Here is a 15,510-nt window from a genome sequence, read left to right as displayed (position 1 = left end):
GAGGGATGTGGCAGGGTCTACAGTCAATCACGGACTACAAAAAGAAAACCAGCCCCGTCGCGGACCCCGATGTCTTGCTCCCAGACAAACTAAACAACTTCTTTGCTCGCTTTGAGGACAATACAGTGCCACCGACACGGCCCGCTACCAAAACCTGCGGGCTCTCCTTCACCGCAGCCAATGTGAGTAAAACATTTAAACGTGTTAACCCTCGCTGCAGGCCCAGACGGCATCCCCGGCCGTGTCCTCAGAGCATGCGCAGACCAGCTGGCTGGTGTGTTTACGGACATATTCAATCAATCCCTATCCCAGTCTTCTGTTCCCACATGCTTCAAGAGGGCCACCATTGTTCCTGTTCCCAAGAAAGCTAAGGTAACTGAGCTAAACAACTATCGCCCTGTAGCACTCTTCCGTCATCATGAAGTGCTTTGAGAGACTAGTCAAGGATCATATCACCTCCACCCTACCTGACACCCTAGACCCTCTCCAATTTGCTTACCGCCCCAATAGGTCCACAGACGACGCAATCGCAATCACACTGCACACTGCCCTAACCCATCTGGACAAGAGGAATACCTATGTAAGAATGCTGTTTATCGACTACAGCTCAGCATTTAACACCATAGTACCCTTCAAACGCATCATTAAGCTCGAGACCCTGGGTTCTCGACCCCGCCCTGTGCAACTGGGTCCTGGACTTTCTGACGGTACGCCCCCAGGTAGTGAGGGTAGGAAACAACATCTCCACCTCGCTGATTCTCAACACTGGGGCCCCACAAGGGTGCGTTCTCAGCCCTCTCCTGTACTCCCTGTTCACCCACGACTGCGTGGCCATGCACGCCTCCGACTCAATCATCAAGTTTGCAGACGACACTACAGTGGGAGGCTTGATTACCAACAACGACGAGGCGGCCTACAGGGAGGAGGTGAGGGCCCTCGGAGTGTGGTGTCAGGAAAATAACCTCACACTCAACGTCAACAAAACAAAGGAGATGATTGTGGACTTCAGGAAACAGCAGAGGGAGCACCCCCTATCCACATCGACGGGACAGTAGTGGAGAAGGTGGAGAAGTTGGAGAAGTTGTAAGTTCCTCGGCGTACACATCACGGACAAACTGAAAAGGTCCACCCACACAGACAGCGTGGTGAAGAAGGCGCAACAGCGCCTCTTCAACCTCAGGAGGCACTGCCTGTTCACCCCGCTATCATCCGGAAGGCGAGGTCAGTACAGGTGCATCAAAGCTGGGACCGAGAGACTGAAAAACAGCTTCTATCTCAAGGCCATCAGACTGTTAAACAGCCATCACTAACATTGAGTGGCTGCTGCCATCATACTGACTCAAATCTTTAGCCACTTTAATAATAAATTATTGGATGTAATAAATGTATCACTAGTCACTTTAAACAATGCCACTTTATATAATGTTTACATACCCTACATTACTCATCTCATGTATATACTGTACTCTATACCATCTATTGCATCTTGCCTATGCCGTTCGGCCATCGCTCATCCATATATTTTTATGTACATATTCTTATTCATGCCTTTGTTGTTGTGAAATTTTTAGATTAGTTGTTAGATATTACTGCATGGTCGGAACTAGAAACACAAGCATTTCGCTACACTCACATTAACATCTGCTAACCATGTGTATGTGACCAATAACATTTGATTTGATTTGATTTGACAAACAAAGAAAAACCGTTGAATGAGTAGGTGTGTCCAAACTTTTGACTGGTACTGAATATCAGAAACCTTCTCCATTAGCACTATAAAATAATACACTACATGACCAAAAGTATGTGGACACCTGCTCGTCGAACATCTCATTCCAAAATCCTGGGCATTCATTTGGAGTTGGTCCCCCCTTTGCTGCCTTTAACGGCCTCCACTCTTCTGAGAAGACTTTCCACTAGAAGTTGGAACATTGCTGCGGGAACTTGCTTCCATTCAGCCACAAGAGCATTGGTGAGGTCAGGCACTGATGTTGGGTGATAGGCCTGGCTCGCAGTCGGCGTTCCAGTTCATCTGAAAGGTGTTTGATGGGGTTGAGGTCAGGACTTTGTGCAGGCCAGGTAAGTTTTTCCATACCGAGCTTAACAAGCCATTTCTGCATAGACTTTGCTTTGTGCACGGGGGCATTGTCTTGCTAAAACAGGAAAGGGCCTTTCCCAAACTGTTGCCACAAAGTTGGAATCACAGAACCGTCTAGAATATCATTGAATGTTATAGCGTTAAGATTTCCCTTCACTGGAACTAAGGGGCCTGTACCGAACCATGAAAAACAGCACCAGACCATTATTCCTCCTCCACCAAACTTTACAGTTGGCACTATGCATTGGGGCAGGTAGCATTCTCCTGGCATCCGCCAAACTCAGATTAGTCTGTCAGACTGACAGATGAGGGAGTTTGATTCATCACTCCAGAGAATGCGTTTCCACTGCTCCAGAGTCCAATGGCGGTGAGCTTTATACCACTCCAGCTGATGCTAGGCATTGCGCATGGTGATCTTAGGCTTGTGTGCGGCTGCTCGGCCATGGAAACCCATTTCATGAAGCTCCCGACGAACAGTTATTGTGCTGACATTGCTCCCAGAGGCAGTTTGGAACTCGGTAGTGAGTGTTGCAACCGAGGACAGATTATTTTTACCCGCTGCGCGCTTCAGTACCTGGCGGTCCCGTTCTATGAGCTTGTGTGGCCTACCACTTCACGGCTGAGCGGTTGTTGCTCCTAGACGTTTCCACTTCACAATAAAATAACTTACAGTTGCCCAGGGCATCTCTATGACGGTACCACGTTGAAAGTCACTGAGCTCTTCAGTAAGGCCATTCTAGTTCCAATGTTTGGCTATGGAGATTGCATGGCTGTGTGCTTGATTTTATACACCTGTCAGCAACGGGTGTGGCTGAAATAGCCAAATCCACTCATTTGAAGGGTTGTCCACATACTTTTGTATATATTGTGTATTTCATATCTCTAACGCATCAGTAACATACAGGAAGAGACTATCAGTAACATACAGGAAGAGACTATCAGTAACATACAGGAAGAGACTATCAGTTACATACACAGGTACAGTAGTCGGCATCATCATAACATTTCCAACCTACTCCTCTTCCAGGTCCCTCCTTTAAATCCAGCACTCTGAAAGCAGAGAAGAAGCTGGAGTTTATCCCCACTAACCTGCACGTCCAGAGGATGAGAGTACAAGGAGAGTCTGGCTATGGTAGGGGACCTGTTATATCTATCAGTCTCTATGGTAGGGGACCTGTTATATCTATCAGTCTCTATGGTAGGGGACCTGTCATATCTATCAGTCTCTATGGTAGAGGACCTGTTATATCTATCAGTCTCTATGGTAGAGGACCTGTTATATCTATCAGTCTCTATAGTAGAGGACCTGTTATATCTATCAGTCTCTATAGTAGAGGACCTGTTATATCTATCAGTCTCTATAGTAGAGGACCTGTTATATCTATCAGTCTCTATAGTAGAGGACCTGTTATATCTATCAGTCTCTATGGTAGAGGACCTGTTATATCTATCAGTCTCTATGGTAGGGGACCTGTTATATCTATCAGTCTCTATAGTAGAGGACCTGTTATATCTATCAGTCTCTATGGTAGGGGACCTGTTATATCTATCAGTCTCTATGGTAGGGGACCTGTTATATATAGCAGTCTCTATAGTAGAGGACCTGTTATATCTATCAGTCTCTATGGTAGAGGACCTGTTATATCTAGCAGTCTCTATGGTAGGGGACCTGTTATATCTATCAGTCTCTATGTCCTTTATATCCATAATTATATCCATCTGGCCCAATGTAATACTCTGTTTATATCTGTCTAAAAGTACTCTCTTCCCCTCCACCTCCCTTTCTCCCCTCTCTCCTCCTCCCTCCCCTCTCCCTCCACTTCCCTCCGTCTCCTTTCCTAGACAGGACCTATGACGTAGTAACTATAGGGGCCCCAGCAGCCCACCACCAAGGCTTTAAGCACTGTGGTCTCCGGAAACTCATCCACAAGTTTGAGGAGGCTAGGAAACAGTGAGTACAGACAATAGACCCGCTGTCCCTAATTACTTTCAGTCGCAGACTGTATTTTTCCTTGAGTTTATGGTTGGGGGTCGGAACATAGTTCTAAATAATTTGTACACAAAGCCCAAACAGATATACTATTTGACAAAGAAAGAATAACTTCACACCTTGATCACATTGGGATATGATCACATATGCCTCTCTATTCATGCATGGGAATACCTGAGAACAGATTTTGTAAATTCAAATCATTTTGAGATGATTCCCTGGTGATTGTACAGGCTTTTATGTGCAACAAAAATTATAAATATATTTATTTATATTTTGCTGAGAAAATTTGGGGGTCCGAATAATATCAATTGTGGCTGCCAATCGGGAAATCCTGCTACAGGCACATCAGTTCGAGATTTCATCGTTAACATTGATTTAGATGTATAACCTTTGACTGAATTGTGTCCTTTTTTTCTTGCTCTCTGATCAGTGCATATGAGGAGGAATGGTGAGCTCTGTCACCTGGTCTGTTTATACATGCATTGTGGGTAGATGTGTTTATGCCCTGTATTACATAGTTTTAAATCTGCACGTGTCAGCACCTTTTCACTCCTGATCTCTCTCTCTCTCTCTCTCTCTCTCTCTCTCTCTCTCTCTCTCTCTCTCTCTCACGCACATATTCACACATACACACCTTGCAGCAGTGCTGGGTCTGGCTCTAAGCCAGTGGCCTACCTGCCTCGGGACGTGTTGAGAGCGAAGGAGCTGATTGGTCAGGTCAACACTTTGAAGACTCAGGTTTGCTACTACACCGAACGTTTGTCCCGCGCTGCCAAGGAACGCTCAGCCAACTCTCTGGAGAGAACCCTCGCCATCCTCTCTGAGAAGGTAGGAGAGGGGGAGAGAGGGAGGGAGGAGGGGAGAGAGAAGGAGGGAGGGAGAAGAGAAGGGAAGTGAGAAATTGAGAAATGCCCTCATGTATCTATGCAATGAATGTATTTCACTGTATTAATACATACTATTATACTGTATATCTCCCTGTCTCCTCCACTCCCTGTCTCCTCCTCTCCCTGTCTCTATTCCATCTCTCGTCCTGTCTCTCCTCCATGTCTCTCCTCCATCTCTCTCCTCTCCCTTTCTCTTCTCTCCCTGTCTCTCCTCCATCTTTCTCCCCTTCTCCAGACTCGTCAGTTGGTGACAGTGTGTGACTCTAAGCTGCTGTCCTCAGCCATCCTAGCCCTTTCTGCCGCCCGGCCGGAATGCATCGCCCAGAAGGGCACTCCCTCCCCATCGTCCCTCACCCCCTCTCCATCCCGCTCACCCTGTCGCTCCTCTACCTCACCCTGTCGCTCTGCTACCTCCCCCTCACGCCAATCCACCTCCCCCTCGCGTCACACCATCTCCCCTCGCCACTCAGTATACGTGGAGGGAGAGAGGGGGAGAGACAAGCGCTCCTCCCTACAGGCTGACTGGCATGAGGAGGACTGGGTAAGGAGACATTGATAATGTTCTGAGAATAACAACAATATTGTATAGAATGTACAGTCGTGGCCAAAAGTTTTGAGAATGACACAAATATTAATTTTCACAAAGTTTGCTGCTTCAGTGTCTTTAGATATTTTTGTCAGATGTTACTATGGAATACTGAAGTATAATTACAAGCATTTCATAAGTGTCAAAGGCTTTTATTGACAATTACATGAAGTTGATGCAAAGAGTCAATATTTGCAGTGTTTACCGTTCTTTTTCAAGACCTCTGCAATCCACCCTGGCATGCTGTCAATTAACTTCTGAGCCACATCCTGACTGATGGCAGCCCATTCTTGCATAATCAATGCTTGGAGTTTGTCAGAATCTGTGGGGTTTTGTTTGTCCAACTGCCTCTTGAGGATTTACCACAAGTTCTCAATGGGATTAAGGTCTGGGGACTTTCCTGCCCATGGACTCAAAATATCGATGTTTTGTTCCCCGAGCCACTTAGTCATCACTTTTGCCTTATGGCAAGGTGCTCCATCATGCTGGAAAAGGCATTGTTCGTCACCAAACTGTTCCTGGATGGTTGGGAGAAGTTGCTCTTGGAGGATGTGTTGGTACCATTCTTTATTCATAGCTGTGTTCTTAGGCAAAATTGTGAGTGAGCCCACTCCCTTGGCTGAGAAGCAACCCCACACATGAATGGTCTCAGGATGCTTTACTGTTGGCATGACACAGGACTGATGGTAGCGCTCACCTTGTCTTCCCCAGAAAAGCTTTTTTCCGGATGCCCCAAACAATCGGAAAGGGGATTCATCAGAGAAAATGACTTTACCCCAGTCCTCAGCAGTCCAATCCCTGTACCTTTTGCAGAATATCAGTCTGTCCCTGATGTTTTTCCTGGAGAGAAGTGGCTTCTTTGCTGCCCTTCTTGACACCAGGCCATCCTCCAAAAGTCTTTGCTTCACTGTGCGTGCAGATGCACTCACACCTGCCTGCTGCCATTCCTGAGCAAGCTCTGTACTGGTGGTGCCCCGATCCCGCAGCTGAATCAACTTTAGGAGACGGTCCTGGCGCTTGCTGGACATTCTTGGGTGCCCTGAAGCCTTCTTCACAACAATTGAACCGCTCTCCTTGAAGTTCTTGATGATCGGATAAATGGTTGATTTAGGTGCAATCTTACTGGCAGCAATATCCTTGCCTGTGAATCCCTTTTTGTGCAAAGCAATGATGATGGCACGTGTTTCCTTGCAGGTAACCATGTTTGACAGAGGAAGAACAATGATTCCAAGCACCACCCTCCTTTTGAAGCTTCCAGTCTGTTATTCGAACTCAATCAGCATGACAGAGTGATCTCCAGCCTTGTCCTCGTCAGCACTCACACCTGTGTTAACGAGAGAGTCACTGACATGATGTCAGCTGGTCCTTTTGTGGCAGGGCTGAAATGCAGTGGAAATGTTTTTGGGGGATTCAGTTTATTTGCATGGCAAAGAGGGACTTTGCAATTAATTGCAATTCATCTGATCACTCTTCATAACGTTCCGGAGTATATGCAAATTGCCATCATACAAACTGAGGCAGCAGACTTTGTGAAAATTAATATTTGTGTCATTCTCAAAACTTTTGGCCACGGCTGTATATACAAAGTTTTTTTCATATTTCATCCCTCTATCTTTCTGTCGCGCTCTCCCTCCACCCGCCCCTCTGACCCACTTTCTCTACCCTCCAGGAGAAGGTGTGGTTAAATGTAGATAAGAGTCTGGACTGTGTGATCCAGAGGGTGGAAAGACTGCTGGCCAAAGACAGGCTGCAGACAGACAGCAGCAGTGAAGATGTGTTCCTGGATGCTCAGCAGCTGACCAACGCCACTACTAAGAGAAGTAAACATACACATACGTTCACATGGGTGGGTGGTGGATGGGTGGATGGATGGGTGGGTGGGTGGGTGGGAGGGTGGGTGGGTGGGTGGGTGGCTGGGTGGGTGGGTGGATGGATGGGTGGGTGGGTGGGTGGCTAGTTGTTTGGATGGATGGATGGATGGATGGATGGATGGATGGATGGATGGATGGATGGGTGGGTGGGTGGGTGGGTGGCTGGGTGGGTGGTATGTATTGGTTTAGAAGTTGAGGTTAGGGGATAAAAGGGAATGTGTGTGAATCCCATGAGGTATCCATGGAAACAGGGAAGCCTTCTGGATACACCCTGGATCGTCATCTTCATCACCTCTTCTTCCTCCATCATCATCATTGTCATCATTCCCTCATCTGAGCACCACATGTCAATCAAACCATGAAAGACAAAAGCACTGTAGGTTCATGGCCACTTTGACTGTTCTATACTGTACCATCATTCTTTAACTAGCAGACATAAACACTGATGTTATAACACTGATGTTATAACACTGATGTTATAACACTGATGTTATGCTCTTCTCTCCCTTCTAGACAGCAACCCAGACATAGAAAAAGAAAAGCCCTGCCCAGGTAAGAGCAAGATTGTGTGTGTGTGTGTGTGTGTGTGTGTGTGTGTGTGTGTGTGTGTGTGTGTGTGTGTGTGTGTGTGTGTGTGTGTACTGTATAACCTCTCTCCTGTCTGTACCAGGTGAATGGAGTGAGGCGTTGTACCCTCTCCTGACTACCCTGTCAGAGTGTGTGTCTCTGATGAGTGACAAGGCTAAGAAGTCCATGGTGTTCCTCCTAATGCAGGACAGTGCTCCCACCATCGCCATGAACCTCACGCTACAGTACAGAAGAGATGTGGTCTTCTGTCAGACGGTGGGTTTACATACACACACACACACGCACTCGCGCGCACAGGTACACACATGCGCGAGCGCACAGGTACACCCACGCGCAGGTACACACACATGCATGTGTGTGTACACACACTCACACAACACCACTCTTGCACTGCAGCATAACTAGATGGATTTAATTGCTGTTCTATAATATACATTGTTATTGTATTGATCAATAACATTGTTATTATAGATGTTTGACAGATGATTATGTAGATGATTATAGTTGTATAGGTTATTGACAGTTGTATTGGTGTTTTCCACTATGTAGCTGTCAGCTCTGATCTGTGGCTTCGTCATCAAACTGAGGAACTGTCTCTGTGACGACGGCTTCCTCAGGCAGCTCCACACCATCGGCCTGCTGGTCCAGCATGAGGGCCTGCTTAGCACCTATGGTAACCTCCTGCCTGTGTGTGTGTGTGTGTGTGTGTGTGTGTGTGTGTGTGTGTGTGTGTGTGTGTGTGTGTGTGTGTGTGTGTGTGTGTGTGTGTGTGTGTGTGTGTGTGTGTGTGTGTGTGTGTGTGTGTGTGCGTGCATGCGTGCATTCTGTGTTTTCTTTAATGAAAATACACACACACACACACATGATTATGTTGATTTGAAACTCACTTTATTTCTTTTTTTAATGACAACTGAAACCTACTCTGACCCCTTACTCTTAAATTATGACCACTGAAACCTACTCTGACCACTTACTCTTAAATTATGACCACTGAAACCTACTCTGACCCCTTACTCTTAAATTATGACCACTGAAACCTACTCTGACCACTTACTCTTAAATTATGACCACTGAAACCTACTCTGACCCCTTACTCTTAAATTATGACCACTGAAACCTACTCTGACCACTTACTCTTAAATTATGACCACTGAAACCTACTCTGACCACTTATTCTCTTCAATCTTAAAGGGGATGAGCTGGCCATGTTGGAGGACATGAGTGTTGGCGTGATGGACCTGCGGAACGTCACCTTTAAAGTCACCCAGGCAACCTCGGTCTTCGGCCCAGACATGCTGCCTGTCATCACCGGGAACCGGGACGGCTTCAACGTCAGGGTTCCGTTACCAGCGCCGATGTTTGATGTGTTGCCGCGGGAGATCCAGAACGGCATGCTGCTGCGGGTGCAGCCTGTTCTCTTCAATGTGGGAATCAATGAACAGCAGACACTGGCAGAGAAGTGAGTGAACGAGAGAGGAGAGGGGAGGAAAGATGAGGAGAGGTGATGGAGGGAGGAGAGGTGATGGAGGGAGGAGAGGTGGAGGGTGGAGGGGTGATGGAGGTGATGGAGGGAGGAGAGTGGATGGATGGAGGAGAGGTGATGGAGGGGTGGTGGAGGGAGGAGAGGTGATGGAGTGAGGAGAGGTGATGGAGGGAGGAGAGTTGATTGAGGGAGGAGAGGTGATGGAGGGAGGAGAAGTGATGGACGGAGGGAGGGAGGAGTGGTGATAGAGGGAGGGAAGAGAGGTGATGGAGGGAGGAGAGGTGATGGAGAGGTGATGGAGGGAGGGAGTACCAGCAGCACAATGTAAGAGGGGTAGTCAAAAGGTGTGTTACCATGGCAACGGCAGCCATCTGATATTTGTGGTGATACCATTTGATTGATGAAGGTTACCTCCAATAATCACGAGGCGCTTGTTATTGTGCCTTTTCTAAGCTTGTTTATTAGATATGCCAGTACAGACTAGAAATGACGTGCTTACAGCCAGTTTTAACAGAAACGATGATGGAGACTGAGAGAACATTAGGCCTACTCCCTATAGATAGACTGTAAGAAATGCTGATGTGTTGTAGCTTCGCTTAATGAGCAATACTGTGAATAAAATACAATCTGTCTGTCTGTCTGTTTGTCTGTCTGTCGATCTGTGTATCTATAGGTTTGGAGACACGTCTCTTCAGGAGGTGATTAACATGGAGAATATGGCTCGTCTCAGCTCCTACTACGACCAGTACAAAGAGGTCCTGCCTGAGGACTGTGAGTCATACACAACCTCATCTTAACCTCAACCACTAATTAAGTGGTCAACAACCGGGTTCCTAAAATGTACGTCAGTGCAATAATCCTCTCTTCTCTCTCCTCTTCAGGCCTCCCTCGTACCCGTAGTCAAACCAGTCTGCCTGAGCTGCTGAAGCTGCTCGATCACAACATCAGTGCCAGGAAGAGCAAGAACGTAGAGATCCTGTGGCAGGCAGCGGAGGTAGAGACATTCTCCCCTTTCTCTCTCTCTCTCCCCACAAGATCCTATTTTCTAGCACTCTGAATGAGCTGAAGTCTTTGCCTGACTCTCTACCTCTCACCCGTTCTCCTCTGCCCCCCCCTTCTTTCTCTCTCTCTCCCTGTATCTCGCTCTCTCCCTCCCCAGGTGTGTCGGCGTCTGAACGGCATGCGTTTCACCAGCTGTAAGAGTGCTAAGGATCGTACAGCCATGTCTCTAACCCTGGAGCAGTGTCTGATACTCCAGCAGGAGCACGCCATGGCCCCACAGGTCTTCTTCCAGGCCCTCGACTGCATGCGCAGGTGAGCCAGCCACACAACTGCCTGAACAAAAAGAGACAAGACATTGTAACGTCTACCATGTAGAATTAGAAGAAAATAAAGAATTCTGTCCATGTTTATAATAACTTCATGTAATATAACTCCATCTCCATCTTATCTTTTAAACCCTCCCCCTATCCTTCTCTCTCCTGGCCTCTTCCCTCCCCTCCCCCCTCTCCTTCTCTCTCCTCTCCTCTCCTCCCCCTCTCATTCTCTCCACCCTCCTCTCCTTCTCTCTCCTCTCCTTCTCTCCGCTCCCCTCCCCCCTATTCTTCCCTCTCCTCCCCCCTTCTTCCCTCCTCCCTCCTCCTCTTTCCTCTCCTCTCCTCCTTCCGACAGTGAGGGCTGCAGACGAGAGAACACCATGAAGAATGTAGGATGTCGTAAATACGCCTTCAACTCCCTCCAGCTGAAGGCCTTTCCCAAACAGTACCGCCCCCCTGAGGGCACCTATGGGAAAGTAGATACCTGATTGGACAGCTGCCCATCTCTCGAAGTAGCCAATAGAAGGGGACAGAGACTAGACAATGTCAATGTCAACAACAACATAAAAGCAAAATAACTTAATGAAAGCAACCGACCACTTTATATAGTGCTGACTCACTGTTGATGTTATCTGTGGTAGATTGATAGCACTTCCCTCTCCTTTGGGATTATAATCTCTGCGTTATGTCATGAGAATCACTACACGCACACAACAACAACTTAAAAACAGATTTTGAAATACATTGTCACAGATTGAATTGATGTAAAAGCCCTTTAATTCTAGAGCTGCAGTTGTTTTAGTTGTATTTAGAGCTCTTATCATGTGGCCTGGGTTCTTACCGCTGTCTCTCATGGAACTGTAAAGTGAAAATTAAACTTTTAAAGAGAACAAAACCTTTGTGTACAGAGCATCAACGTGTTATTTGCTCATGATTATACACAAGGATTAGATGTAGACACTTGTATCTATGATGTATGAAGACCTATCCTAAATGTATTTGATAATGCAGCTACTGGACAGGGTTAGTGCAAAATGGTGCACCACTATCCTGTGTTTAGTTTTTCTACTGAGAGTCATACAGTTACAGGGGTCAAAGTTCATCTTTCCCTTGCCACTGCATGTTTATTTTATGTTTTATATCTTGTCATTGAGTGCATGGTACAATGCTCCACTATATTAGATGCAAGGATGGATGGGGTTCACACACAACAAAATGAATCCAAAAACAACTCAATTAAAATATATGCCCACATGCTTGTAGATTGTATTCAACTGAAAAATAACATGGTATCCAAATCTTGCACTCCCCGAACCCCTGTCTGTTCATAAAGTAATGTTTAGATACATGACCTAGATGGTAGGCATATTAACTTTAAATCAAACTATAGACTCAGCCAAACTATAACATATTAGCTTAGAGTAAGGAACAGTGTTATAAGAAATATTATGTCGGCAGCTTTTCTCTGCGAGTTTCATCTCATCTCTTGTAAGAATCCCAGAGGAATACTACAACACTGATAGAAGCTAACTCACTCTGACGCTGCAGAAGGCACCTGGCTGACTGGGACACCACAGGAGCAACACCACAGGAGCAACACCACAGGAGCAACACCACAGGAGCAACACCACAGGAGCAACACCACAGGAGCAACACCACAGGAGCAACACCACAGGAGCAACACCACAGGAGCAACACCACAGGAGCAACACCACAGGAGCAACAAAACACTGCTTTATTATTTGTACAACCGATGGAGAGAAATTGAAGTGTCTTAGTGTTGAATACATTAGTTAGAAAAGCCTCACATTAGTATTGTACTTTTGGATATAATGGACTGGTACACTGCATAGAAAGAAGTCTGTTTAAAATGGACAGTGTTGTGCGTTAAATTGTACTGTGAACCCCTCACTAGCTTCTGTTTCCATGTTTATCTATAGCTTTTATTGCACATTACAGAGAGTTTAAAAATGTTTTCCTAAATAAAAATAAACGTTATTTTGCTGAATATTCTTGATGCTGATGCACTGAACATTTCTGAAAAAAGTTGCCAAAATGCTGCGCGTTTTATCAATTTAATTTTACGTCATGTATTTTTCTTTGTATGTATTGAGCCACACACTTTCAGGTAAAAACATCTGTATCTGTACAGGTACAGGCTTTGCTTTCGCCCTAAACTCTATAACTTGAGCTATTAAAATATGAGCAGTAAACTGTTTCACCATATTCTGTGACATGTACAGTATACCTCTGGTCTTTATATCCTGTCTGTCTGTGACATGTACAGTATACCTCTGGTCTTTATATCCTGTCTGTCTGTGACATGTACAGTATACCTCTGGTCTTTATATCCTGTCTGTCTGTGACATGTACAGTATACCTCTGGTCTTTATATCCTGTCTGTCTGTGACATGTACAGTATACCTCTGGTCTTTATATCCTGTCTGTCTGTGACATGTACAGTATACCTCTGGTCTTTATATCCTGTCTGTCTGTGACATGTACAGTATACCTCTGGTCTTTATATCCTGTCTGTCTGTGACATGTACAGTATACCTCTGGTCTTTATATTCGGTCTGTCTGTGACATGTACAGTATACCTCTGGTCTTTATATCCTGTCTGTCTGTGACATGTACAGTATACCTCTGGTCTTTATATCCTGTCTGTCTGTGACATGTACAGTATACCTCTGGTCTTTATATCCTGTCTGTCTGTGACATGTACAGTATACCTCTGGTCTTTATATCCTGTCTGTCTGTGACATGTACAGTATACCTCTGGTCTTTATATTCAGTCTGTCTGCCTGCATGTATGCAGGGACGTACGTGCACACACACACACACACACACAATTCTAAATGATCTTGATAAGGCGTCTTTAAGACCTTGAACTGTCTTTCTTTCCCTTTCTAACCTGTCAGTTGCTTAGTAGGCTTAACTGCTTTAATTCAGCTGTTGCATAGCAAACAACGTTTTAAACAAACAATGTTCTCTGATTTACTCCTGTAAAATAAGGAGCTCATGCATTGTAATATAATTATGCATTAGCCTATGTGTTTTATCCACTGGAGAGAGATAGATAGATACATACAGTCTACTACTCAATGTGGAGGGCATGAGCGGCAACACCAAACACTGCCTCACTCAAGCTTGACAAGCTCTACCGTCCGGCAAGGGCTTGGGAAGTAGCTACATTGTAGCCAATGTCAGGGTGACAGTCACCTTAAGCACTCGCATACAACGCACGAAGCGACAGTACACCCGTTCTGAATATTTTTTTATCAAAAAATAAACAATTATCCGTTTAATAATTGTACATTTCAAATGATTTGTGTACAACTAACAGTGAAATAGGACTCACTCATCTGTCTCAACAACATAAGTCAAAACTCAATGTAGACCTACGGTAGGTAGTTGAGTGGTAAGAAATGGAAGAAAACACCGCTCAATCAAAAATGACTATAGTAGAGTGCTTTCGACACAGCCACTATTTTCCTTTTGACCCACGCACTCTCCCCATACTCCGTTCGACGTATTGGGTTGCAGCTACCACCTTCTCCAAACTACTCTGCGGACTGCAGCGCCACTGTTGCTGCAATTTGAGGACAGCACGTGCAATAGCGAATCTGCCTGCCTAAATATTCGCTGCCTCACTGGCGACAGTGGCGAGACAGCCCGGTAGTCGGCAATGCGATTATTAAGTTTGCATGTTGGAGGAGCATTGGAGTGTGGTGCATATGTACGCTTTAAATTAATAACATAAATTTAAAGCGTAGGCTTGTGGACAGTCGACTATATCGGGGTAGTAGGCCTATGCCACAAATTCAAAGGCTGTATACAGTCGTGGCCAAAAGTTTTGAGAATGGCACAAATATTAATTTTCACAAAGTTTGCTGCTTCAGTGTCTTTAGATATTTTTGTCAGATGTTACTATGGAATACTGAAGTATAATTACAAGCATTTCATAATTGTCAAAGGCTTCTATTGACAATTACATGAAGTTGATGCAAAGAGTCAATATTTGCAGTGTTGACCCTTCTTTTTCAAGACCTCTGCAATCCGCCCTGGCATGCTGTATATTAACTTGCCACATCCTGACTGATGGTAGCCCATTCTTGCATAATCAATGCTTGGAGTTTGTCAGAATGTGTGGGTTTTTGTTTGTTCACCCGCCTCTTGAGGATTTACCACAAGTTCTCAATGGGATTAAGGTCTTGTGAGTTTCCTGGCCATGGACCCAAAATATCTATGTTTTGTTCCCCGAGCCACTTAGTTATCACTTTTGCCTTATCACCAAACTGTTCCTGGATGGTTGGGAGAAGTTGCTCTCAGGATGTGTTGGTACCATTGTTTATTCATGGCTGTGTTCTTAGGCAAAATTGGCTGAGAAGCAACCCCACACATGAATGGTCTCAGGATGCTTTACTGTTGGCATGACACAGGACTGATGGTAGCGCTCACCTTGTCTTCTCCGGAAAACAATCGTAAAGGGGATTCATCAGAGAAAATGACTTTACCCCAGTCCTCAGCAGTCCAATCCCTGTACCTTTTGCAGAATATCAGTCTGTCCCTGATGTTTTTCCTGGAGAGACCCCATGTATTCAGACCCCATGACGTTTTCCAAATGTTTTGCATTATAGCGATTTTCTAACATGGATTAAATAAATACAAATCCTCAGCAATCTATA

At 45.5% G+C, this 15,510-nt stretch overlaps 1 protein-coding gene across 2 annotated transcripts in view; it reads left to right on the top strand.

Moving 5' to 3' along the window:
- Positions 1-12,827, top strand: part of LOC115161260 (type I inositol 3,4-bisphosphate 4-phosphatase) — a 62,938-nt gene extending 50,111 nt beyond the window's left edge. The window contains exons 11-24 of one of the 2 annotated variants that reach the window (XM_029712097.1): positions 3,126-3,230; positions 3,941-4,049; positions 4,522-4,539; positions 4,733-4,919; positions 5,214-5,519; positions 7,234-7,384; positions 7,949-7,987; positions 8,106-8,278; positions 8,573-8,696; positions 9,215-9,482; positions 10,180-10,277; positions 10,388-10,500; positions 10,666-10,820; positions 11,178-12,827. In XM_029712097.1, the coding sequence (XP_029567957.1) occupies positions 3,126-3,230; positions 3,941-4,049; positions 4,522-4,539; positions 4,733-4,919; positions 5,214-5,519; positions 7,234-7,384; positions 7,949-7,987; positions 8,106-8,278; positions 8,573-8,696; positions 9,215-9,482; positions 10,180-10,277; positions 10,388-10,500; positions 10,666-10,820; positions 11,178-11,310 (1,979 nt within the window). In that variant the 3' untranslated portion in view covers positions 11,311-12,827. Of the gene's footprint in view, positions 1-3,125; positions 3,231-3,940; positions 4,050-4,521; positions 4,540-4,732; positions 4,920-5,213; positions 5,520-7,233; positions 7,385-7,670; positions 7,812-7,948; positions 7,988-8,105; positions 8,279-8,572; positions 8,697-9,214; positions 9,483-10,179; positions 10,278-10,387; positions 10,501-10,665; positions 10,821-11,177 lie in introns of both variants that reach the window. The other variant, XM_029712096.1, reaches the window with a different exon arrangement.
- The last annotated feature ends 2,683 nt before the right edge of the window (positions 12,828-15,510 follow it).

The sequence above is a fragment of the Salmo trutta genome, chromosome 24, assembly GCF_901001165.1.
Source record: "Salmo trutta chromosome 24, fSalTru1.1, whole genome shotgun sequence".
Taxonomy (NCBI): domain Eukaryota; kingdom Metazoa; phylum Chordata; class Actinopteri; order Salmoniformes; family Salmonidae; genus Salmo; species Salmo trutta.
The sequence above is the reverse complement of the archived record's forward strand: the minus strand, read 5'-3'. Positions and strand labels throughout refer to the sequence as shown.